General features: G+C 41.3%; 2 protein-coding genes across 6 annotated transcripts in view; one reads left to right on the top strand and one right to left on the bottom strand.

Moving 5' to 3' along the window:
* The window catches only part of FUT10 (fucosyltransferase 10), a 262,433-nt gene that overhangs the window by 151,007 nt on the left and 84,544 nt on the right, over positions 1-26,882 (bottom strand). Inside the window, exons 6-8 of one of the 5 annotated variants that reach the window (XM_057537084.1) lie at positions 13,112-13,269; positions 5,944-6,022; positions 2,276-3,574 (exon numbers count right to left, since the gene is read on the bottom strand). In XM_057537084.1, the coding sequence (XP_057393067.1) occupies positions 5,989-6,022; positions 13,112-13,269 (192 nt within the window). In that variant the 3' untranslated portion in view covers positions 2,276-3,574; positions 5,944-5,988. Of the gene's footprint in view, positions 1-2,275; positions 3,575-5,943; positions 6,023-6,807; positions 6,872-7,326; positions 13,270-26,882 lie in introns of those variants that run through there. The other 4 variants (XR_009006463.1, XM_057537085.1, XR_449982.2 and 1 more) reach the window with 4 other exon arrangements.
* LOC130706152 (embigin-like) lies at positions 20,631-21,672 on the top strand. The gene has a single exon (XM_057537482.1). The coding sequence runs from the start codon at positions 20,631-20,633 to the stop codon at positions 21,549-21,551; it is 921 nt and encodes a 306-aa protein (XP_057393465.1). The 3' UTR covers positions 21,552-21,672.

The following is a 26,882-nucleotide window of genomic DNA, read 5'->3' as shown; positions in this document are numbered from 1 at the left end:
GGGCTGTGCACACATGTAAGTATGTACACGTGAGCTTGCCCTGTCAACTGTCAAGACCATTTGGGGAATGGGTTGTCCTGTTTCCTCCTTCTCTACACTGGAGTATAATCTTGGTGATTACAAAGGAGAAATATACAACATGTAATGAAGGAAAAGAAAATAGTAATAGTCTTTGAGGGTACCAGGGAAGGCTTCACTGAGGAAATCATTTGAGCTGAGTCTTGAAGCATAAATAGGGATTCATCAAACTGATATTCTGAGCAGAGGAAATAAAAGTGTATACAAAGATGCAGAGGTCTGAAGAAAGCATGGAGTGTTCAGGCAACATACAGTTAGTTTGGTACAGCAGAGCACAGGGGCATGCTAATAAACGGGGAAGATGTAAGAGGTGAGCTTAGAAAGTCAGGGAAGGGCTGTTTCAGAAGAGTCTTTATCCCAGAGCGAATGTGTGGCTATTAAAGGATATTAAGCTAGGGAGTGTCTCATTTACAAGAGGAAGGTTTTTGTTGACAGAAAGGTCCCAAAGTGTGCAGACTACAAAGTCGACACCATGTAAATAAACTGGGGAAAGGCTATGCAAAGGTCATTGAGCTGCGAGGTGGAAGGATGTGGGGCGTGACCTTGGAAGAGACCCACAGCGCTCCTGAACTTGGTGGGACTAGATTGTGGTTGGTGAGGTCCTACACAAAACGGTGGCAGAAGGAAGGGACTGATGTGAATATGTTAAAAGAGTAGATTGCTAAATGGGATGGGTTAACATGGAGAGAGAAGGCAAGGAAGGAACAGAGAGGATGCCCGGTTGTGTAGTTTTGGAGATTTGACAGACCCATCTATGGGGAAAGATCTCGATTTCCATCTTGTTAAGGTCAAGGGGCCTGGGTTGAATCTAACTCAAGTGTCCCAGTGGGTAGTTGAACATACACTTTGATCATGATTAGAAGCATGGCTTTGAGGAGAAAAAATGTTTGGTGTCAGAAGACAGATCAGTGATTGTCTAGGGCCAGGAATGGGGGAGTACTGACTAGAAAGGGGAACAAGGAGTCTTACTGGGGTGATGTACATGTTCTACATCTTGACTGTGGTGGACTATACACAGCTGTATACATCTGAAAAAAACTTATTGAACTTGAAATGGATACACTGTAGTTTATGTGATTATAATGCAGTAAAAGTTCATTTTTTAAGAGGTTTTGTCTTAAGTATATGAATGATAGTTGAAAATGCGAAGTGGACAAGATAGATGAGAAAAGTTACAGAGTGAGATAAGAAGAGGATGGAGGCAAGAACTGTATTGCAGGGGTAGGAGAGGAAAACTCGCAAAATCACCAGCTAGTGTTTAGTGTTTAGCCGTGAAACAGAATAGTACCATCTTACAGCTCTTTGCGGGGGATTTCCCTGGTGGCCTGGTGGCTAAGACTCCACGTTCCCAATGCAGGGAGCCCGAGTTCGATACCTGGTCAGGGAACTAGATCCCGCATTCCGCAACTGAAGATCGTACACGAAGCAACGAAGATCCCGCGTGCCACAACTAAGACCTGGCGCAGCCAAATAAATATTTAAAAAACAAATAAAAAAGCTCTTTGGGGGCTTATACGTCATCTAGTTCTACTTCTTTTTACATATGAAGGAACTGGGATTCGTACTGAGGTAAAATGCTTTGCTCAAGGTCACAAAGGTAGTTAATAGCAAAGGCAACACTAGTTCCAAGCCAGGACCCCTGAGCCTGGGATGGCTCTGTCCTGGACTACTTCATCAGTGGGACTCAAATGTAAAAGGACACCCTACACCACAAAAAAGAGGTCCCACTGGTGTCCCACTGGAGTCGAGCCATATATTTCCTCCTCTTAGTTACTGCTTTCTTGTGCAGGGCTCATCAAAGAGCCACGTGACCCTAAGAGCTTGCAGAAAGCTTTAGAAGACAAACCCACCTTCCACTATCTGAGGTTTTGGAAGTGAAAGGAATACGGTTAGATCTAGACGTGCACCACCATGACTGAAAACAGAGGAGATATTTTTTTCATCACACAGATATCTACCTACCAAGCAGGGGTTTTGGTTTTGTTTCGTTTTCCTGGGATGACACATCTCTGGACATTGCACAGGCACTTTCTGACAAATCAAATAAACGAACATGTCACGAGTCAGTGAAAATTAAGAAAGAGGAGGCGTAGAGAAGGTATTGAACAATTTATCAAGCCAAACACAACCTTTCCATTTTTATTTTCTTTTATATTTCTTACAAAAATGAACTCACATAAGTGTATTTTTGTTTATAATAAGAAAAGAGACCAAGTGTTGACCTCCTTGGTGAGTATTGAACAGATGGAGCCAGAAGCATCGAGGGGAGAGGAAATAGAGACAAATATCGTTGTCATGGTTTCTTTGAGATGCAGTAAACGAAGGGACCCAAATGGACAATGAAAGCCCCCATTGGGTAAAACCACGTCACTCCTTTCTTTTTAGGTAATTGCCAAGCTCACTTGGAAGGTCTGAAGTCCATGGGAGACGAGAAAACAGCAATGCTGTCACTCACCCCTGGCTATTCTCAAATTATATTTACCCTGGAACCATCCTATCCTCCCATATAACAGACATCAAACAATTAATGACTACCTCAGATTAATCTGTTATCCCAGTGGGCAGTGCCCTGCAGAATTATGTGACACATGTAAACACAAGACATGAGGGAAGCTGGGCACTGCCCGAGACCAAGTTCTCTGTTTCATTGGGAAGCAGCAAGCACATATGCGAAGAACAGCATTGTGAAAGATCTGTAAATCCTGGTGACACATTCAAGGTCCCTGTCTTGGTGTCACTTTCCAGTCCTCTCCAAATTAACCCAAATCCACCTCCACTGTATTCCAGGTACTATGCAGATCGGACGAGAGCTTGATATACCTGTATTGCCCAATCATGTCCCCATAATTTGTTTATGGGGGTGTTGGAAAAGGAGGGAATGGGAGTAGAGAGGGACCCCTTCTCAACAGCTTTTTTGAGGGCCAAATCAAAGTCCAGCGCAATGAAGACTGTCTCTACGTGATGGAGAACAGGCGAACGTCGGACACATTCAAATGTTTGGCTGAACTCACGTGTTTTGTCTGGAGGTTCTGATCAGGTTGATACAAGGTCTTTTCCAAGGTCAGCGCAGAGGCTGCCAGCGCTGAGATCAGACTGTTTCAACCCCGAGCTCTACAGCAGTCCCCGTCCTGTGCCTGCCAAAACAGATTCTCCCCAGTCCACACAAGATTAGGGGCTGTTTTCTCCTTGTTCTCCATGCCCTTCGTGAATGACCCTCTAGTTTGTTACAGGCTGGTGCAACGTGAGCAGAGGTCCTGTGTCGAGGGGAGGAATGTGGCTGTGTTTAGGAAACACTGGTTCTGGGGTGATGGGTGGTGACACGCTGGGCACCCGAGCCAGCTGCAGACAGAAGGAGGAAGGGGGGTTCACCTTGGCTCGGCTGCATGTCCTCAGAAGCCAAGAAGAGCAATTTTTAGGCTGTTGAAATGTATCTCTCTCGTGAGTCTGTCCCCAAAGCCCAAAGCCTGCAACATCTCATTTCCTGTTTGGGGATTTCCTGAAATCAAAACGGAGATGTTGGCCTCTGTAAAGAAACCTGTAGAAAGACTTTTCTCTGGAACTAGGACCATGTGTCTCAGCTTCATACAATTTGGCCTCACCAGCTTGATGCTCTTTTCCCATCTCCTCTGAAAGTGCATGTACCACACCTCTCCTTCATTGCCCATACCCTCTGTTCCTGGTCATTGGCACTCCCCCTTAGTTTTTGAAAATGCGAAAGCCTCTTATTATGAAGTTTATTTGGAGTTACTGCTTTTCCAAAAGAGGGGGGCAGAATATGAATTTGGGGGAACCATATTATCCCCTATAATTGCAAAACTGAAGGAAATTTTGGATAAGCATCAAATTAGAAAGAACACAGCCCTGATGAATGGTATCTTTGTTTCTTAGATCTGGGACTTGTGTGGGGAGGGTGGAAATGGGCATAATAAGTAGGCCATAGGAAATGGCATCATACACTCTTTTCTTTGACCCTTAAAGCTGGTTTTCCATAACCATGATCATGGTTTACTAGAGTGTCACTTCCAAGATCCAAACATTATTTTTTTCTGAGTTCTTGTTCTTCACACAAATACATCATCATTACTTCACAAGTCCTTTGTGAGCTTTACTCTGCCAGCTCTCACAATGGGGAAGAAGAAGGACTTGTGTCTACAGAATCACATGAGCCTCTGCAAACAAATAGGCACAATACCAGCAAACTGAGACCTTCCCAAAGATGGGAGTATGTTTAAGGCCAATGTATGGGCTTTCCCAAGTGTTTCACTTCCCAATATATACAAACCAAATTACTTATAATTCCAATATCACGAGAAAGCTTCTGAAGAAGAAACAGATTGACTTATAAGCATGACACAAACTCCCCTCCACTAGTAAAGAATTTCATACCTATTTTAAAGGCTATAAGGGTAGAACTAGATTTTTCCATATCAGTGGGGATAGGGACATTTTTTTTTCCAGAGGTACTGTAAAGAATTGCAGCCACGTCTTTCTCTCCCCATGGGAGAAAACAGAGTATGGCGGAAAGAATGTGAACAAACAAAACAATCTTGGGTTTGAAATTTGGATCTGTCATTTATTAGTGATATGGTATTGCATAAGTTATGTATATAATTACTGTGTCCTGCTTTACCATCTTAGGTGAAGTAAAATCACATTTCTTTTAATATAAGCTTCCACATTCCCTATCTCAAAAAGGATTTTTTCTCAAGGGAACCCTCCTACACTGTTGGTACAGCCACTACGGAAAACAGTATGGAGGTTCCTCAAAAAACTAAAAACAGAGCTACCATATGATCCAGCACTCCCACTCCTGGGCATATATCTGGAGAAAACCATAATTCGAAAAGATATGTGCACCCCAATGTTCACAGCAGCACTACTCACGATAGCCAAGACATGGAAGCAACCTAAATGTCAATCGACAGATGAATGGATAAAGAAGATGTGGTACATATATACAATGGAATACTACTCAGTCATAAAAAAGAATGAAATAATGCCATTTGCAGCAACATGGATGGACCTAGAGATTATCATATTAAGTGAAGTAAATCAGACAGAGAAAGACAAATACCATATGATACCCCTTATATGTGGAATCTCAAATATGACACAAATGAGCCTATCTACAAAACAGAAACAGACTCACAGACGTAGAGAACAGACTTGTGGTTGCCAAGGAGGAGGGAGTGGGGGAGAGATGGATTGGGAGTTTGGGATAAGCAGATGCAAACTATTATATATAGAATGGATAAACAAAAAGGTCCTACTGTATAGCACAGGGAACTATATTCAATATCCTGTGATAAACCATAATGGAAAAGAATATGAAAAAGAATATATATGTATAACTTAATCACTTTGCTGTACAGCAGAAATTAACACAACTTTGCAAACCAACTGTACTTCAATTAAAAAAAAAAGATTATCAAAATGTATTTTCAATGGCATCCCTAGAGTTACTGCAAAAATAAACAAATTACGGAGAGGGGCGTCACAGCAGATGTGTTTCATTTTCTTATTTCTGCTTCATCACCTCCAGGCTAAAGACATACACTGAAGTTGGGATTTTAGACCATGAAAACAGGAAGTAGAAGACATCTGTGATTATACTTGACTACCTAAAGATGTTCATCTAAATGACCTGCATTCTCTCAGACTAGCAGATAATATTATTTCACTGGTGAAATGAGTCTTCTTATTAATGGTGTGTGAGCTATATACACGATGACTGAATGCGGCTTGTAAGATAAAACTTTTTCAGGTGCTGCAACTAAGTGAATATTGACTCGCCCCAGCCCCTGTACTGAAGGTGAACAGATGGAGTTTAGCCACACAGCGGGACGGCTTGCCCAGTGAGCTCACCATTGTTATTGCCATTCCCAAGTCAGTTCTTATTCTTGCCGGAAATCACATGACGTTGACAGGAGAAATGTCTCCTCTTCTGGGGAACAGGAATAAAACAATGGAGTAAAAAATGAAAAGAACAGAGAAAGGATTTGCTTTCAGACTTGCCAACTCACTCCGAACCTGAACTTTCAGTACTTTTAACCATCTTGTCAATATAGCACATTTAGTACACTCTATCAATATAATCCACTTATATCACATCTCATGCTTCAAATAGAGTAGTAGAAATTCAGGAAGTAAATTCCATCTTAAGGGGCTCTTACAGAATAAAGAAACAAAACCTTCCTGGAAGTGGTTTGTATTTTGCTAAGGCGTTTCCATTTTCATTCCCCTACTAGAATTAACACGTAAGCTCTATGGTGGCAGGGGTTTTGTCAGTTTCACTCACTATTGTAGCCTCTTGGCCCAGAATAATTCCTGGCACATATTAAGTGCTCAATAAAAAATTATTGAGTAAATTAATAAATTCCAGGCAGGCTGACATTCTGAGTGATCCAAGTAATGATAATTTCCTTGATAATATTTTAAAAATAATTTTCTTGTTCTTTAATACATTTTTTTCTTGTTTCCCTAGTGAAAAAAACCAAAGGCTTCTTTTCCTTCATGGAAAGTTCTGATTACCTTTTACCTTACCCCAATTTTCAAGTGATCAATAATTTTAAAAATATCCACTAGAAACTCCATTTTTCCTTATGGAACACTTCAACCAAAAAAACTAATTTAAAATAAATGCTCTCTCTCTAGTATATAACACTATTTCTTCCTTCCTTCAAATTATAAAAACAAACTAATAAACTAAAAACTCCTGGCCTTTCTCACCTTCTGCGATGGCCCACACTCTATCTGCGGAGTGTGTTTCTCTCTAAATAAATCCACTTCTTACCTAAAAAAAATAAAAATAAAAATTCCTTTACACGTCATCACCTCTGTTTCCATTCAATGTCAAAAGTAACATTTGTTAGTCTCATCAGGAGAGTCTCAAGAATCAGGAAGTTGTCAAGTTCAAAGTGGTGGAAATTAGTTTTCCAAGATTTTAATTTTAATTTGAAAGCTGAAATTTTATCATTGGCAACAGAGTCTATTGGTTCTCTTAAAGTGACAGGCTCACTACATTTCCATGAAGATGACTGACAAAAACCCATCACTGAACAACCCACAGTTTGCCAGACACTCTTTTGAGCAAAAATGGTTTTCCAGGGAAAAGTTTAGCTCACAACTCAAACAATCACACAGTGCTTTTCTTTGAGATTCCCATTGTGCTTTGGTGTGCAGCAGACATGCTTTATATATACGCCCCATTTTGTCACATAGAATATTAAAAAGACATGTACTCAAAGGTCAAGGTTTTATAAAATGAGTCACTTTTATTACTTCATCAAGGACATCATTAAGTAAACTGGCTTTATTTTTCTGTGAGTGTGACTCATCAGATGAGTCTGCAGTCACGTTTACTCTGTATACATAAGAAGCAATCTACGTGAGGCTCATTCCAAAGGCTCCTGGGATACTGCCCTTGCCTTAAAACCATTAACGGCACCCACTACCTACATTGATAGTCTCTAAAATCTTTAGTTACCTACTCAATCAGTTTTTTTTTTTTTAATTAAGGAGTTTGTGATAGTAAAATTCCAAGTATTCCTAATGGCCTGTTGGGGCTGGTTGTATAACCTCCTCTGGTGAGCGAAGCTGGATGATGAGGTCATGGTTTGCAATGGGAAATAAAATAGAGAACAAATTTTTGACTTAATGTTCACAATTCTCTTGGAGACATTGATCAGCGTTCAGTCCTGATTCATTGCAGAAGCTTCAAGAGACAAAGAGCTGAACGGCTCATGTCACTGGCTCCAGGGGGATACCACGGAGCAAGGGTAGTTATCAGGGAAGAAGCCCAGGAAGGTGAAAGGAGGTCTCTGCTGATCATGATAGGTCATACCCTCCTGGGGATACAGTCCACCTCTGACTGACCCCAGGCTTGGCTGTTAAGCCCAATGCGTTGAGAGGACAAAAATCATGGAGGGTCACTCCTGCCCCTTCTCACACCTTGCATCCTGCCCAAGTCCTTAATAATGCCCCTTCCACCAGCACCAACGGGGTCACTAATTTAATTGGTTGGGCCCAGGATATGGATGAGGTCACGTTTACTAGTCAGAGAGGTTACTATGACTTAAAAGGGGGCTCTCATGCAACGCACCCCATATTCTTGCATCCATAGCAAGTGGAGAGCAAAGAGGGCTTGTCTCCTGAGAGGTTTCCCCCTCTTTTATTCCTGTTTTGATCCTTGGTTAATGAGTAAGCAGGGTGAGGACTTACAGACTTTCTCTCCTTTCTCTTGGCACATTGAACAGGCTGGTCCTAAGACTGAGAACTGAGAAACAGAAAGGCCGTAAAAGATGCTCCTTAGGCTTGAAATCTAAATTATATGTTCAAATCCAGCTTTTACCGGAGTTCATTGCACTGGGATTATTTGGGTTTGCACAGCAACTATAAAGAGGTTGTTGAGTTTCATTATGCTCTTGGGAACTTTGTGTAAAACTCCATCAGAAATCCCATGGAAGGGAGAGACAGAGTACACTTCAAGCATTCCTCTGACCCTGGTTTTAATACCATCCGCGTATCACAATGCCCCTCACACCTTTCTCCATTGTCCTGCTTGTATCTGCTCAGGGCCTACCACAGTGCCCAACTCATAACAATAAATATGTCTGAAACAACTAAACGAAGAACAAAAGGGTACCATCCCTGGTTCAATCATTAGTCATTCCCTTTTCCTGAACCAATTCCTTTTCCTCAACCCGGGTCTTCACAAACAAAAGGGTGATGGCCACAGATAGCTGGAACTACAGCTCACATTTACTGAGAGAAGTATGAACACAAGCTTACTTAATCATCACAACAACCTCATAGGGAGCAAACATGACACATGAACAAGATAGAGCTTTAAAAGGTCGAATAACTTGACCAAGGTAATAAAGATGGTACATCAAAGAGTAGGGACTAAAATCAGGTCTTTCTCATTCCAGTCATAGCTCATAATTCTATATTCCCTCTGAGTTCCTAAAGCATTTTCATTTCTGTAATCAGAAGGAAATAAAGATATATGTTGACATTAGAATTATGAGGTTAAGATATTATTAACTAAGATATTACCTAACGACAACAGCAACAAAAATGGAAACAAAGGAAAGAAATTTCCGAAAGAAGGGCGAAGAAATTCTTTGTAAAATATTCAAGATTGCAAAGGTACTTGAAACATAAACTGACTACCTTTATTCGTGGCCTGTGGGCTTCTATACTGTTTACTTCGAAGATTCTAAGAAAGACATATGTCATTTATGCAGAGTTATACCCTCCTGGCTTTAGATAATCAACATTATTCATTGAAAATTAACTTTACACTGGATTCCCCTAAGGAATTGTTGTCTTTAGCAGGAATTATGTGCTACTAATAATTTTTAATGCACAATATTACAATGGGTATTTCAAATTTCAAGTTCAGGTCTGTACTGTGCTTAGATCCTTAAGGTGTTCTATTGATACTGAGCCATTCTCCTATGTGTAATACACAATGTTTGACCCTGAAAGAATGATGCTCATTTTTGCCTATGTCTTTATTTCTGAGAAGTGCATAGAACACTGTATGCATTCAATCTGTTACTAATAATGATAATGACCTCAACTGATATTTGAGTTGCTAGAATCCAGTCCTTAAGAGCAACACAGAAGCCAGTCAGCATTCAGGTTCTGAAATATTATATTTGCTACGTGATCAAAGGTCAAAGTTGCCTCCATTTTCAGGTGAAGAAGTAAAGACTGTTAACTAACATTAGTAATCATTTTTTTCAATATTTCTGAAAAGGTTTCTGCCCACCTCATCATACAGCTTTGAAAATCAGTCTTTGAGAATAATCCAAGTAAAGCGTACTGAAACACTAAACAGAAAGCTGCATTGCAGGAAGTCCTTCACAGCCATGAGCCGTTCCACACAACAGCCTGTGAGGCAGGACACTTGCTGAATCATATTTCAGAAATGGAGTCACTGAGGTAAAGAGAAAGGTGTCTTATGATGGGGTCAACACAGATAAAATACACGGAGGGCCTTCCATGGAACTCCAAAAGCAGAGCTCCCGTTTTGCAGATAAGAATCATTCCATGATAGCAATTATCACAGACGAGAGGGCATTATCTTATTAATGAAAACCCTATTGCAAAAGACACATATGTTAAGCAAAAAATAATAATAAAGTATCAAATCTATGGGTACTCAAAGAGTTCCAAAGAATCCTTGGTTTATTTTCTTGAAATACATCTCATTTTTATTTTTATTTTTTAATTTTTTACAATTTCTTTATTTTATTTTATTTATTTTTGGCTGCCTTGGGTCTTTGTTGCTGTGCACGGGCTTTCTCTAGTTGCGGCGAACAGGGGCTACTCTTCGTTGCAGTGAGCGGGCTTCTCATTGCGGTGGCTTCTCTTGTTGTGGAGCATGGGCTCTAGGCACGCGGGCTTCAGTAGTTGTGGCATGCAGGCACAGTAGTTGTGGTTCATGGGCTCTAGAGCAAAGGCTCAGTAGTTGTGGCCCAAGGGCTTAGTTGCTCTGCGGCATGTGGGATCTTCCCGGACCAGGGTTCGAACCCGTGTCCCCTGCATTGGCAAACGGATTCTTAATCACTGTGCCACCAGGGAAGGCCCTACACCTCATTTTTAATCCCATGAAATTCCCTCTCCTTTATCCTCTTCCTCCACAAAATTTTTATACCACATTAAATGAGCAATGATTTTATTTCACTAAATTTTCTCAGGACTACATACTGCATACAAGTTTAGGGTGAATTTGATCGATGGACTCGTGATGAAGAACCAAGCAGAACCAAAAAAACACATGAAATGTTGGGGTTTAAGACCTACATGCAGGGACTTCCCTGGTGGCGCAGTGGTTAAGAATCCGCCTGCCAATGCAGGGGACACAGGTTCGAGCTCTGGTCCAGGAAGATTCCACATGCCGCAGAGCAACTGAGCCCATGTGCCACAACTACTGAGCTCTCGTGCCACAACTACTGAAGCCCGCACTCCACAACAAGAGAAGCCACCGCAATGAGAAACCCACGCACCACAATGAAGAGTAGCCCCTGCTCGCCCAACTAGCACGCAGCAATGAAGACCCAACGCAGCCAAAATTAAATTAATTAATTAAATAAAAAATTTTTTAAAAGACCTACATGCAGCACATAAGCACTGGGGGGTATCTGCTTAAGGCATTTGTGAAGGAGAACTGAATCTACTTGATAATGTCTCATCAGAGGCACAAGTCATATCCTGGCTTTTTTTAAGAGTGGGGAAAAAAAGAAAGAGAAGAAAAGAAACAAACAAATAAACCCATTTAATATACAATTTAAAATCTGGCCTTTCCAATCCTTTCCCTTTTGATATTATCAGATAAAACAGCAGAGAGATAAATAAATTCCTTTCCATCCCCAACACTACCCAATAAGTATGCTTCCTCCTTTAAAGAAGAGTGTGCTTCCCTTGAAAAACACACAGTGGCTCTAACCTAGTTTGTTACTGTCCTAGTAAAAACACGTACAAAATGAAGCTTCTTAAATTTCGATAATTAAAGAATGTTACACAGAAAAAAACTTCCAAGACCAGCCCAATCACTTCTTTTTAGGTACAAAAACTAAGGCCCAGGGAGGTTAAGAGATTTGTTCAAAATCATAGTTAGTTAATGGCAGAGCTGGGATGGAGAAGAACCCAGTCAGAGGGAAGAAACAATGTGACCCCTCTTGCTGCTAAAAGAATGTACTGGTTTCAGTCTTTATTTCTCTGGCACAGCCAGAAAGACAGCTACATAAGGAAGAGATCGCCCTTGGCAGGAACAGAAAGGCACTGGCCTGTGATACAAAGGCAGCTGGTGCCGAGAGGGTGCTTTCCTCAGGTTTCCCCTGATGCCACATCAGGGACATGAGTACCCAGGACTCCTCCTGTCCTCTGGAGCTTACGTCTTTCCACAATAAAGAATATCAAAGCCATCACACGTCGGGTGGCAACAGGCTTTAGTGTGATCTAGAAGCCTCCCCACGCTCACAAGGAAAGAGAACGAGAGCCAGTGTTTTCTCCTTGTCTTTCGAGAAGCTCCAGTAGAAGCTCCAGATAAGACAGCTAAAACTCCTCTGTGACAGGATCAGAAATGACAGGGAATGCTCCTGAACTGGCAGGGCTGCCCACCACTGCAGGCTGCGCATCACCCTAAGACAAGACAAATCCGCTTCCACACCACTGGAGTTCCCCAGGGCACTCACCTTCATGCTCACAGCGATCAAAACGCACAGGCTGTCCAGCCTGAACCACAGGACTCTCTGTACTATTCTGCTCAGTGGAATAAGGGAACATAGGGAACAACTCACCACTCAAAACACACAAGGAAGAGGCACATCTTCCCAAGGTGTTCGCTCCAGGGAGGAACGGGGGAGGACGCAGGGCAAGGTGGTAATAAGAAAGGCGGGAGAGGTGGCTGAAAGTATGGAAGAGGCAGAGACGTGCTATGTTCTTTAGATCTGGGGACACAGCGGATCAACCCCACGCAGCCTTCACTACTCACTCACATGCCTGGAAACCAACAGATGGCATCTCTCATTGCCAAGTTCTAACGCATTTCATGTTCCTGCTCAGCGTCGGGACACTGGGCTTGCCAAATACCAATAAATACCGCCAGTGAGGTGAGTGTAAGAATCCACAGCTACACCCTCTGCCTTCCTTGCAAGGACTCTTTCCTTGCAGCAAGGAAAACACTCATTCTACAGTAGGTGAATTTCCACACAAGGCGGCAGGGATGCGGGTTCAGACATGTACACTGAAGGTGACCAGTGTTCATAAGAAATATTTCTTTTCTAGTATAAAAAACAGAGAAGTGACCCCTAGGGGTAACTCATATCTATTATTCAATAGAGCTCACTATGAGTACGGCAGCCATTAATTCCCATCCTAGTGGATCGTCCACAGAGCAGCTATTATATTCAGATACTAAGGCAACCTAGAAAATAAAACTGACACTTTTTGATATTAGTCCTTGAATACTAGGGCCCAAAACTCCTGAGTTGAAAAGTTTTGATTCCTATCAACCAGCCACCTTAGTGCTTGGGCTTCTTTCTTGGATTGTTGGAAGCTTGGTATCCACATCTCTCGCAAAGAGCTCCGACGTGGGGCGAGGGGTGAGAAAGCAAACGCTGTAGGCTCTGGACAGCTCAGGTGGGTAATGTCTGCCTTCCATCGTTTGAGTGGTAAGCCCTGCATTGAGAGACGGGGTGGGGGGGGAGAATTAAAAACATAAGATAAGTTAACACAGGTCTCATGTTCCCTAAAGCAAGTACCTTCACTCCATAGAGTCCACAAAGTTACGCACTGAACAGTTGAAGGAGAAAGAATCTAACATTGAGAGTATTCTGTGCACTAGATACTTCGCTAGGCGTGTTACATAGCTTGTCTCATTCAGTCCTTCAATCCATTCAACATAAACAGTCTCGTGCCAAAGTACATTCTTATGGAATTTTATTTATTTATTTTTAATATTTATTTATTTATTTGGCTGCGCCGGTTCTTAGTTGTGGCATACGGGCTCTTAGTTGCGGCATGTGGGATCTAGTTCCCTGACCAGGGATCAAACCTGGGCCCCCTGCATTGAGAACGAGGAGTCTTGGCCACTGGGTCACCAGGGAGGTCCCATTTATGGAATTTTAGAACACAGGGAAAAAGGAAGAGATTCTACAACATTCCTAAGAGGAAAAGACCAATTCTGAGGGTCAGAAGTTAGTATGGTTTTGGATTTCTGGACAGTAACACTGGAAGTTAAAAAGCAGTGGTGAAATTCATTGATGAATATTAACATTAGTAAGCACAACTTTAAGGAGAAAAAGGGTATTTGCATAGCCTCAAAATACCTCCCCCCCCACATATTTATTAATTATTGTGGTGTTTTAACATATGTCCACAAATTATTTTATATTCCTCCCTCAAGGAGGTGAAGCTTAATTCCCCTCCCTTTGAGTGTGGGCTGGACTTAGTGACTCGCTTAGTGGAAAGAGAAAATTAGTAACTTCACAGAGGAAAAATCTAGCAGACACCAAGTGATCAAACTTAGCATCACCAGTAACATGTCATGTTGATATCATTTATCCTCTGATATGATACGATGAGAAGACCTTTCTCACCTCTGTGGTATTATTCTCCCAAATCCAAAACCCAAGTCTTAACATGAGAAAACATCAGAGAAACCCTACGGAGGGACATTCTACAAAGTACGGACCAGTACTCTTCAAAAATGTCAAAGTTATTAAAAATAAGGAAAGACTGCACAACTGTCACAGACTTAAGGAGTCTAAGGCGACATGAGGAGTGATTACAATCTGGTATCCTGGATCCGATCCTGGAACAGACAAAGGAAATGAGTGGAGAAGCTGGTGAAATAGGACTGAAGTCTGTAGTTCAGTTCCTAGTAGTATTAACAGTCAATATTAGTTTCTCGGTGTTGACAAGTGTGCCGTGGTTATGTAAAATGTTAACATTAGAGGAAGCCAGGTGAAGAGAATTCAGGAACTCTGTACTATCTTTGTAACTCTTCTGTCAATCTAAAATCATTTCAAAATTAAAAGTTTTTTTTTTAAGCCAATAACAAAATGCCTTCAAAATTCTGAGAAAAACTGATGACCACTTTAATAGTTTACATTCAGCTGAACTATAGCTTAAATGTTAAAATAAAATGAAGACATTTCAGACAACCCCCATGCACCAGGAAGCTATATGAGGAACAATCAACCCACAAAAGAGGGAAAGCTAAGAAAAAAGGAAGAAAACATACAGGAAACAGAGGTGTCAACACAACAGAAAAAGACAAGGAGATTCCCAAAACGCTGGGGAAGGGAGATCTCAGGCTGATGTTCTACACAGTGTAGAGGGCACCAGACGTACTGACGTATGTCAGAAGGCTCCGGGAGAGATTTACTCAGCAAGATGAAATGAACTGGATGCCTGGTATAGCTGAATGTCTTCAAAGGAGATTTCAACAATCAACAAGGATTGAATTAGTGATTAAAATTTTAAAATAAACAAGTAAGAAATAAGACAAGTATTAACTAGAAGGAAACCAAAAGCTGTACAAAGGGAAACAAATCATAGTATACTACATTGCTCGTATCTATAACCAGAGAAACACTGAATATCGAAAAATTAGTGTATAAGAGCATGTTATTTAGAAACATTGAGTTATAACCAAAATAATTAGCTAACTATGGTGATAAGTGGCTGCTTCTAGGGAAGGAGAAAAGGGAAAAGAAGTAGAAGACTTTGTTTTTAAACTAACTTTGCAGAACTATTTGATACTTTAACCTATGCACATGTACATCTTTTTCTAAAAAAAATTTTTTTTTACTGTGAAGATAGTAGGGTTTCGGGGGTGGAGTCAAGATTGCGTACTAGGAGGACGTTGAATTCACATCCTCCCACAACCAGGGCACCTACCAGGCACCAGTGGGTGACCACGGACACCTAAGGGGACGGGAGGAACCCCCAGCAACCAGGTAGGACGTGGAGTGTTGGGGGGAATGAGGGGGGAGGAGAAGTGGAGGCGGGACGGGACTGGAGCCCCTGAGGGGTGGCTGGGGGAGGGGAAGGGGTCCCACACCTGAAGGGGTAAATTGTGGGACCACTGGGAGGGCAGAGGATCAAAAGGGAGCGTGGACAGGTCTCCCCCTCCCACTTGGGCCCCCAGGAGCCTGCTGAGATCCTGGGCCTGATCTTCTGCCCACCAAGGCCTCCTCCAGCTGCGCGGGTCCTGAGGGAGTGGGAGGGAGGGAAGGGGGAGCAAAAGTAAAGGCCCAGGGGACCTGGCACCCCTGGGGGGCGGCTGGGGGAGGGGAGGAGTTCCTACACCCAGCGGGATCCACCCACAGTTAGGGGTCCAGTGGGGACAGGGGACACGCTGGCAGAGACCCTTGAGGTGTGGCGCGGAGGAACAGAAGGGAACATGGCCAGCGCTTTCCCTGTCCACTTAGGCACCGGAGAGCCTCTTGGGCTGCCAGGCCTAATCCTCTGCCCACAGAGCCCAAGCCCCGCCCCTAACCCCCACCCAGGGCCTTACCTCCAAACTCCGGAACTCCACACTTCTGAGGTCCCGCTTTGGATCTGCAGCGTCTCCCCTTCCGCGCAGGTCCTAAGCAGGGGCCCCACCCTATGCTTGAATATTGCCCCGCCTAGGCCCTGCCCCCAATGCCTTTTCCAGTTGCATGGGTCCTGAGCCCAGGCCCTGCCCCATGCTCAAATGTCACCACCCCAGACTAGATCCCGCCCCACCCTAAACCCCGCCCCTACCTAACTTCCACCCCGGCCTAAACTCCGCCCTTCATAGCCAAGGCTTTTTTTTTCTTCTTTTTTCCTCTTTTAGATTGGGGTTCTGTTTTACCTTGCTGTTGATTCATTTATATTTTTATGTTTTCTAATAAATCTTTTATTTTTCTAATTTTATTTTATTCTTTATACTTTGTTATTGTTCTGCTCCTTTTGGCTTGTTCCCCCCCTTTTTTTTTTCTGTTGTGGTTTTGTTTTACCTTGTTGCAGTTGTTTAAATTATATTCTTATTATTCCTAATATATTGTTTATCTTTTTAATTTTATTTTGTTTTTTATTCTTTGTTATTGTACTGCTCTTTTTTGTTTTTGCTGCACATGCAGCTTGCAGGATCTTGGTTCCCATGCCAGAGGTCGGGCCTGAGCTCCTGTGGTGGGAGCTCTGAGTCCAAAGCACTGGACTAACAGAGAACCTCAGACCCCAGGGAATATTAACCAGAGTGAGGCCTCCCGGAGGTGCTCATATCGGCACCAAGACCCGGCTCTATCCAACTGCCTGCAAACTCCAGTGCTGGATGCCTCAGGCCAAACAACCAGAAAGACAGGAATACAGCCCCACCCATCAAAAAAAAAAAAGATACGACCAAAAAATATGTTACAGACGAAGAAGCAAAGTAAAAACCTAAAAGACCATATAAATGAAGACGAAATAGGCAACCTACCTGAAAAAGAATTCAGAGTAATGATAGTAAAGATGATCCAAAATCTCAGAAACAGAATGGAGAAAATACAAGAAACATTTAACAAGGATCTAGAAGAATGAAAGAGCAAACAAACAGTGATGAACAACACAATAACTGAAATTAAAAACACTCTAAAGGAATCAATAACAGGATAAATGAGGCAGAAGAACGGATAAGTGAGCTGGCAGATAAAAAGGTGGAAATAACTGCCAAGGAGCAGAATAAAGAAAAAAGAATGAATGAAAAGAATTGAGGGCAGTCTCAGAGACCTCTGGGACAACACTAAATGCACTAACATTTGAATTATAGGGGTCCCAGAAGAAGAGAAAAAGAAAGTGTCTGAGAAAATATTTGAAGAGATTACAGTTGAAAACGTCCTTAACATGGGAAAGAAAATAGTCACACACGTCCAGGAAGCACAGACAGTCCCATACAGGATAAACCCTAGGAAAACACACCAAGACACATATTAATTAATCAAACTAGCAAAAATTAAATTCAAAGAAAAAATATTAAAAGCAGCAAGGGAAAAACAAAACATAACATACAAAGGAATCCCCGTAAGGTTAACAGCTGATCTTTCAGCAGAAACTCTGCAAGCCAGAAGGGAGTGGCAGGACACATTTAAAGTGATGAAAGGGAAAAACCTACCACCAAGAATACTCTACCCAACAAGGATCTCGTTCAGATTCGATGGAAAAATCAAAAGCTTTACAGACAAGCAAAAGCTACAAGAATTCAGCACCACAAAACCAGCTTTACAACAGATGCTAAACGAACTTCTCTAAGTGGGAAACACAAAAGAAAAAGACAGACAAAAACAAACCCAAATCAATTAAGAAAATGGTAATAGGAACATACATATCGATAACCACCTTGAATATAAATGGATTAAACGCTCCAACCAAAAGACAAAGACTGGTTGAATGGATACAAAAACAAGACCTGTATATATATGTTGTCTACAAGAGACCCACTTCAGACTTTGGGACACATGGAAATAAAAACAAAATAAACAAATGGGACCTAATGAAACTTAAAAGCTTCTGCACAGCATAGGAAACCATAAACAAGATGAAAAGACAACCCTCAGAATGGGAGAAAATACTTGCAAACGAAGCAACTGACAAAGAATTAATCTCCAAAATATACAAGCAGCTCATGCAGCTCAATATCACAAAAACAAACAACCCAATCTAAAAATGGGCAGAAGACCTAAATAGACATTTCTCCAAAGAAGACATACAGATGGCCAACAGATACATGAAAAGATGCTTAACATCACTAATCATTAGAGAAATGCAAATCAAAACTACAGTGAGGTATCACCTCACACCAGTCAGAATGGCCATTATCAAAAAATCTAGAAACAATAAATGCTGGAAAGGGTGTGGTGAAAAGGGAACCCTCCTGCACTGCTGGTGGGAATGTAAATTGATACAACCGCTATGGAGAACAGTATGAAGGTTCCTTAAAAAACTAAAAATAGAACTACCATATGACTCAGCAATCCCACTACTAGGCATATACCCTGAGAAAACCATAATTCAAAAAGAGTCATGTACCACAATGTTCACTGCAGCGCTATTTACAATAGCCAGGACATGGAAGCAACCTAAGTGTCCATCAACAGATGAATGGATAAAGAAGATGTGGCACATATATATACAATGGAATATTACTCAGCCATAAAAAGGAACGAAATTGAGTTATTTGTAGTGAGGTGGATGGACCTAGAGTCTGTCATACAGAGTGAAGTAAGTCAGAAAGAGAAAAACAAATACCATATGCTAATGCATATATATGGAATTTTAAAAAGCGGTACTGATGAACAGAGTGGCAGGGCAGGAATAAAGACGCACATGTAGAGAATGGACTTGAGAGCACAGAGGGGGAAGGGTTAAGCTGGGATGAAGGGCTTCCCTGGTGGTGCAGTGGTTAAGAATCTGCCTGCCAATGCAGGGGACACAGGTTCGAGCCCTGGCCCGGGAAGATCCCACATGCCACAGAGCAACTAAGCCCGTGCGCCACAACTACTGAGCCTGAGCTCTAGAGCCCGCAAGCCACAACTACTGAGCCCACATGCCACAACTACTGAAGCCTGCACGCCTGGAGCCTGTGCTCCGCAACAAGAGAAGCCACAACAATGAGAAGCCCGCGCACTGCAACGAAGAGTAGCTCCTGCTCACAGCAACTAGAGAAAGCCTGCACACAGCAACAAAGACCCAACACAGCCAAAAATAAATAAATACATAAATTTATTAAAAACAAAAAGCTGGGGTGAAGTGAGAGAGTAGCACTGACATATATACACTACCAAATGTAAAATGGATGGCTAGTGGGAAGCTGCAGCATAGCACAGGGAGATCAGCTCCATGCTTTGTGACCACCTAGAGGGGTGGGATAGGGAGAGTGGGAGGGAGGCTCAAGTGGGAGGGGATATGGGGATATATGTATACATAAAGCTGATTCACTTTGTTGTACAACAGAAACTAACACAACATTGTAAAGCATTTATGCTCCAATAAAGATGTGAAAAAAAAAGATAGTAGGGTTTATAATGTGTCAGGTTTGTAATAATTAGACTCTTCATACATACTAAATTTAGAAAGCAGAGCAGAAAAACCAATCTGAAATATAACAATGTAGGTGCCTACCTACGGTTGGATGAGCATATTCTCTTTCCTTAAAACTCCAATAGAAAACATATGAGAAGACACTAAGGGTGTTTAGCCTGAAAAAGAGATGACTTTGAGTGAACATAAAGCTTGTTTTGAAACATCTATAGGGACTATAGGGGACTTCCCTGGTGGTCCAGTGGTTAAGAATCCACCTTCCAATGCAGGGGACGGGGGTTCTATCCCTGATCGGGGAACGAAGATCCCACATGCTGCAGGGCAACTAAGCTGGCGCACGGCAACTACTGAGCACGTGGGCCACAACTAGAGAGCCCGCACGCCGCAGCAGAGGATCCCACATGCCACAATGAAGATCCCACGTGCCACCTTGAGTTACACACCGATTCCTTGACCAAATCACTGAAGCCAGGAGGATACAAGTACCTGCCTCCTGACCAATTGTGGTGACCAGGGAGGCAAGGCCACACATAATGACACCTCCCTTTCTAATTACATGTCTAGAAGAGTAAGGCAGAAGCAGAATCTGAGGAGAAGGGGCAGTTCTGTCCCAGAAGACAGGAAGAGTGCTAGGCAGATAAAATAAATGTTCCTACATACACAAGTGAGAATCTGAGTTAGCTGGGAGAACATCTTAAAATTAAACCGCGAATCTTGCTATCGTTCCACATGTGGTAAATTGAGAGGTGAACATGTGTCTTCTGAAAGAGCTTTCTGGGAGTTTATGATAGGTATCCTAACCCCGGAGAAGCCCCTCTTATATAATGGTGTGTTACTTGTGTAACACGTGTGTGTGTAACTAGGCACCACAGGCCCAAGGGTAATAATAGGGAAATAAATAAAAGCATAGACCCACCAAATCAAACTTTAAATAAATAAAATAAGTTAGGCACATCCGGGCGCTCCTGCGCCGGCCGCGGGCTGCATAATTGATGGAGGGCCGGGCGCAGTCCTGGGTGTCCTGCTGGCACGCTACACCTTTCACAAGTCTACCTGTCCGGGAAGAAATGATGGCAAAATACTCTAACCTTTCCTTGGAGAGTCATAACATATCACTGACTGAACATTCCAATATGCCAGTCGAAAAAAATATCACTTTAGAAAGACCTTCTAATATAGAACTCACATGCCAATTCACGACATCCGGAGATTTGAATTCAGTAAATGTGACTTGGAGAAAAGGTGATGAACTACTTGAGAATAATTATCTCATCAATGCAACAGGAAGCATCCTGTATACCCAATACATGTTCACCATCGTTAATAGCGAACAAATGGGAAGTTATTCTTGTTTCTTTGAGGAGAAAAAGGAACAAAGGGGCACATTTAATTTCAAAGTCCCTGAACTTCATGAAAAAAAGAAACCGTTGATCACTTATGTAGGGGATTCAGTTGTCTTGATGTGTAAATGTCAAGACTGTTTTCCTTTAAATTGGACCTGGTACAGTAGTAATGGGAGTGTACAGGTTCCTGTTGGTGTTCCAATGAACAATAAGTGTGTGATCAATGGAAAAAATGCTAATGAAACAAGGCTCAAGATAATGCAACTTTCAGAGGAAGATCAGGGATCTTACTGGTGCCAGGCAATATTCCAATTAGGCGAGAGTGAAGAACACATTGAAATTGTCGTGCTGAGTTATTGGGTGCCCCTCAAAGCATTGCTTGCAATAGCTGCTGAGGTGGTTCTTTTAGTAGCTATTATTCTGCTTTGTGAAATGTACACCCAAAAGAAAAAGAAGCACTCAGATGATGGGAAGGAATTTGAACAAATTGAACAGCTGAAATCAGACGACAGCAATGGTATAGAAAATAATGCCCCCAGGCACAGAAAAAATGAATCTGTGGGCCAGTGAATGAGAAACTACATGTCAAGAGTCACAGGAAGATGTCAAAGAGTTTGGATTTCAGCTTTGTTTCTGCTTCCTGTTAAGAACACGTGAATTTTTATTTTTAAAAGGATGAAAAGTTTATGCAAGATGCTCAGCAGTAGCTTTGTAAATAATATATGCTATTTCAGATCTAAAGATAAAAATAAATAAACAAATAAATAAATAAATAAATAAATAAAATAAGTTAATGTGGAAAAAAAAAAAAGATCCCACGTGCCACAACTAAGACCCGATGCAGCCAAAACTTTTTTAAAAAAAATAAATAAATATATATTTTTAAATGTGTGGGTGTATATGTTCTTGTAAATAAATAAATAAATAAAAATAAAGGGACTACAGGTGGAAGAGTGAACTAACTTGTTCGGTAGAGCATGAAGGGTAGAGTTGCCTAAATCCTCCCTTCTCTTGAGCACTACTGACAGATGGTCATAGAGCTTGGCTTCCAAGAGCCTGAAACTAGAGTAAGGATTCTTTACCAAGACAAAATTGAGCACAGAAAACCAGAACACAAACCCAAATAGCAAACCATTAGGAAATGCTAAGACTTACAATTTGGGAAGTCTAAACACCAAGTGAAAGTTCAAAGGATCAGAAGCAGACTCAAAACTGGGGTTACTATATCCAGAGTTCATGGTTGGGTGGAGACTGTATTTGGAGCAAGACAGCAATCAAATAAGGAGGACTCCAAGCGATTACTACAAAACAGCTCTGGAAAGGCCATTGCTCACCTTTATTGACTGATGGGTACAGACGCAAGGCTGTATCTCACTGAACTAGAGTCAGAAGCAGGTAGCTAAGAATGAACTACAGAAGGGGAAGTCTGGGTTCAATATAAAGACAAATATAACTGTCAAAACTAACAAAAGATAAAATTTGCTACCCTAAAAAATAATGAAATTGCCAGCACTGGGAATGTTCCAACATAAATTAGTGGATGACTTGTTCATGATACTTGAATCACCAGTCAGCTGGAAGCTGTACCGACCACATAACTTCAATGGCCTTCCCAACCCTGACCTTGCATAGCTTTCTACATGAGAAAGTCAGTAGTAATACTCTCTTTCCTTGCCTGCCCACTCAAAGTTCTTCCAACAGTGTAGGATAAAGTTCCATCTGAGGTGACGTCATAGAGAAAAGAATCTTGTGAAATGGACTCTTTTAACTCTAGTGTTCTTCCAGAAATATTTCACAGTGTGACCTGAAGGAAGTGTGTCTGATGAAATAGTTATGACGTATTTAGAAGTGACTAGCTTTCAGCATCCTAAATTGCCTTTCCAGCAGAGGTCCTGGGCAGAAAAACAAGCTGTTCCTAAAGTACAATTAATAAATATTTTGTCTCCAAGGAGAATATGGCTCCTATTTTAACAATAAGGAAAAAGTCAGATAATCTACAAATTCATAACTTTCCTTGAGTTCATCGGGGAACCGAGATCACAACAACCAAGTAAACTAAATCCCAAAGAGTGATATGCCCCTCCAAGGAAAGATGGATACAGGATCTATTTCACCTTTGGCAGAACACAGGAGAATGAGGTGGCTACCACACAAGTAGGTAATAAGAAATCAACTAAAATTTTAACAAATCCTTAAAGGTATGGGCTACCATGTTAGTTTGGAATAGCTGGGAGTTTGCACCAATGAAGAGCTCAAACTCACTCAAAAGCTCTTTTCCATGGACCTCCATCAGATGCCCAGGAAGAAGACTGGGGGCAGCGCAGGACCCTGGAAACAGGCCCCCTCCTTGGCCCAGTGCAGGGAGGGAGACATTCAGGAAGCCCCCTCCATCTACCTAGATTCTTCCCTCACAAAGAGAAAAAGCTTTAAGACACTGAGGAAGCAGGAGCAAGGGGAAAATCTACCTTTCGCCCACGCAAAATTCATCTGTCTCATGGTTTGAGGGAGGCTGGAAACTACTTTAGGCCTAGGATCCTACTGTTATACCAAACCAAAGGTCTCCTAACCCTGAGAGCGACACAAAATTCTTTCCCATCCAAACCAACCCCAGATAAAAGGCAAGATTTGGCTGCCATATGAAGGAGAGGCAAGAACAATGAGAAAGCTTCACTCCTGAGGTCCAGGAATGCAAAGCCTGTCTAAGCCTGAGGCTGCCAAGATAACAAAGAACGCACCCTGCCCACACCATGAGCCTACCACTCAGTAACAGGCAACAGTAATTTCCTGACGATGGAGGAGCAAGAGCATGGAGACCTCCTCTGTGACCCAGCAATGCAGGAACTGCCAAGAGCTGAGGGTAGGGGAGAAATGCTGAGAAAAACTATTTCGTCCCAGGTCCCACTGCAAGCACAGGTAATTATTATAATTATCAATAATAATATTTAATTATTTATTATTATAATTATCAATACTGGAATAATTTGAAGTTGTGGAGCACTAAAGGTAACAGTAGCAACACAAACCCAAATTTAGCTCAATTCCTGACTAGACCGACTCAATCCCACATACACTAACAGCCTGACAGAAAAAGAGGCATGCCCATTTCTGAGAATAAATGTTATTTCCCTCAGTCTCTGTACTTCCATACATGATGTCCAGCAATCAATCAAAAATCATGAGACATATTAAACAACAACAACACTGTCAAAAGAGAAAGCAATCAACAGAACCAGACTCAAGGATGACTCAGATGTTGGAACAATCAGGCAGGAATTTTAAAATAACTACCATTAATATGTCAAAGAACACAGTGGAAAAGGTAGACAACCGGCATGAATATAAGGGGAATTTCAGCAGAGAGATGTAATATAAATAAGAGTCAAATGGAAATGGTAGGATTCAGCAGCTTAAGAGATACTGAATTAGGTGATCTCTGAGCTACTTTTAACCCTGACATTCTATGATTTTAAGACCACCACTTCAATAAGGTAAGAGAAGAAAAATCAAAATAATGAAATGGATGGTTTACATCGAGAAAACATGAGGCAACTGGTAATCACATACTTGGAATTGTTCCCTCACGTCTTCAATTTAAAATATTTTTAAAAATGAGAAATTACTATACACACCTTTGGTTAGAAAATAAATTCTATTAACCTAAAGACAGACTGTCTGCTTTGTTTATTTTATTTTTTTAACAGATCTTTATTGGAGTATAATTGCTTCACAATACTGTGTTAGTTTCTGTTGCACAACAAAGTGAATCAGCCATATGCATACACATGTCCCCATATCCCCTCCCTCTTGAGCCTCCCTCCCATCCTCCCCATCCCACCCCTCTAGGTCATCGCAAAGCACCGAGCTGATCTCCCTGTGCTATGCTGCTGCTTCCCACCAGTCAACTACTTTACATTCTGTAGTGTATATATGTCGATGCTACTCTCACTTCGCTCCAGCTTCGCCCTCCCACCCCATGTCCTCAAGTCCATTCTCTATGTCTACCTCTTTATCCCTGCCCTGCAACTAGGTTCATCAGTACCAATTTTTTTTTTTAAGATTACATATATGTGTTAGCACACGGTATTTGTTTTTCTCTTTCTGACTTATTTCACTCTGTATGACAGACTCTAACTCCATCCACCTCACTACAAATAACTAAATTTCATTTCTTTTTATGGCTGAATAATATTTCATTGTATATATGTGCTACATCTTCTTTATCCATTCACCTGTTGATGGACATTTAGGTTGGTTCCATGTCCTGGCTATTGTAAATAGTGCTGCAATGAACATTGGAGTACATGTCTCATTTTGAATTATGGTTTTCTCAGGGTATATGCCCAGTAGTGGGATTGCTGGGTCATATCGTAGTTCTATTTTTAGTTTTTTAAGGAACCTCCATACTGTTCTCCAGAGTGGCTGTATCAATTTACATTCCCACCAACAATGCAGGAGGGTGCCCTTTTCACCACACCCTTTCCAGCATTTATTGTTTCTAGATTTTTTGATAATGGCCATTCTGACTGGCAAGAGGTGATACCTCATTGTAGTTTTGATTTGCATTTCTCTAATAATTAGTGATGTTGAGCACCTTTTCATGTGCCTCTTGGCCATCTGTATGTCTTCCTTGGTGAAATGTCTATTTAGGTCTTCTGCCCATTTTTTAACTGGATTGTTTGTTGTTTTGATATTGAGCTCTATGAGCTGTTTGTATATTTTGGAGATTAATCCTTTGTCTGTTGTTTCATTTGCAAATATTTTCTCCCATTCTGAGGGTTGTCTTTTTGTCTTGTTTATGGTTTCCTTTGCTGTGCAAAAGCTTTTAAGTTTAATTAAGTCCCATTTGTTTATTTTTCTTTTCATTTCCATTACTGTAGGAGGTGGGTCAAAAAAGATTTTGCTGTGGTTTATGTCAAAGAGTGTTTTTCCTATGTTTTCCTCTAAGAGTTTTATAGTGTTCGGGCCTTGAGTCTTTAATCCATTTGGAGTTTATTTTTGTGTATGGTGTTAGGGAGTGTTCTAATTTCATTCTTTTAAATGTAGCTGTCCAGTTTTCCCAGAACCACTTATTGAAGAGGCTGCCTTTTCTCCATTGTATGTTCTTGCCTCCTTTGTCATAAATTAGGTGCCCATATGTGCGTGGGTTTAACTCGGGGCATTCTATTCTGTACCATTGATCTATATTTCTGTTTTTGTGTCAGTACCATACTGTCTTGATTACTGTAACTTTGTGGTATAGTTTGAAGTCGGGGAGCCTGATTCCTCCAACTCCGTTTTTCTTTCTCAAGATTACTTTGGGTATTCGGGGTCTTGTGTGTTTCCATACAAATTGTAAAATTTTTTGTTCTAATTCTGTGAAGAATGCCATTGGTAGTTTGATAGGGATTGCACTGAATCTGTAGATAGCTTTGGGTACTATAGTCATTTTCACAATATTGATTCTTCCAATCCAAGAACATGGTATATCTCTCCATCTGTTTATGTCATCTTTGATTTCTTTCATCAATGTTTTATAGCTTTCTGAGTACAAGTCTTTTGCCTCCTTAGACAGGATTATTCCTAGGTATTTTATTCTTTTTGTTGCAATGGTAAATGGGAGTGTTTCCTTAATTTCTCTTTCTGATTTTTCATTGTTGGTGTATAGGAATGCCAGAGATTTCTGTGCATTAATTCTGTATCCTGCAACCTTACCAAATTCACTGATTAGTTCTAGTAGTTTTCTGGTGGCATCTTTAGGATTTTCTATGTATAGTATCATGTCATCAGCAAACAGTGACAGTTTTACTTTTTCTTTTCCAATTTGTATTCCTTTTATTTCTTTTTCTTCTCTGATTGCTGTGGCTAGGACTTCCAAAACTATGTTGAATAAGAGTGGCGAGAGTGGACATCTTTGTCTTGTTC

This window comes from Balaenoptera acutorostrata, chromosome 21, assembly GCF_949987535.1.
Source record: "Balaenoptera acutorostrata chromosome 21, mBalAcu1.1, whole genome shotgun sequence".
Lineage (NCBI taxonomy): Eukaryota > Metazoa > Chordata > Mammalia > Artiodactyla > Balaenopteridae > Balaenoptera > Balaenoptera acutorostrata.
Note: the sequence above shows the minus strand (reverse complement) of the source record. Positions and strands in the feature narration are given on the sequence as shown.

Bases quoted from the DNA above. Each gene is read 5' to 3' on its own strand.
- LOC130706152 (XM_057537482.1), top strand. From the start codon at position 20,631: ATGGAGGGCCGGGCGCAGTCCTGGGTGTCCTGCTGGCACGCTACACCT.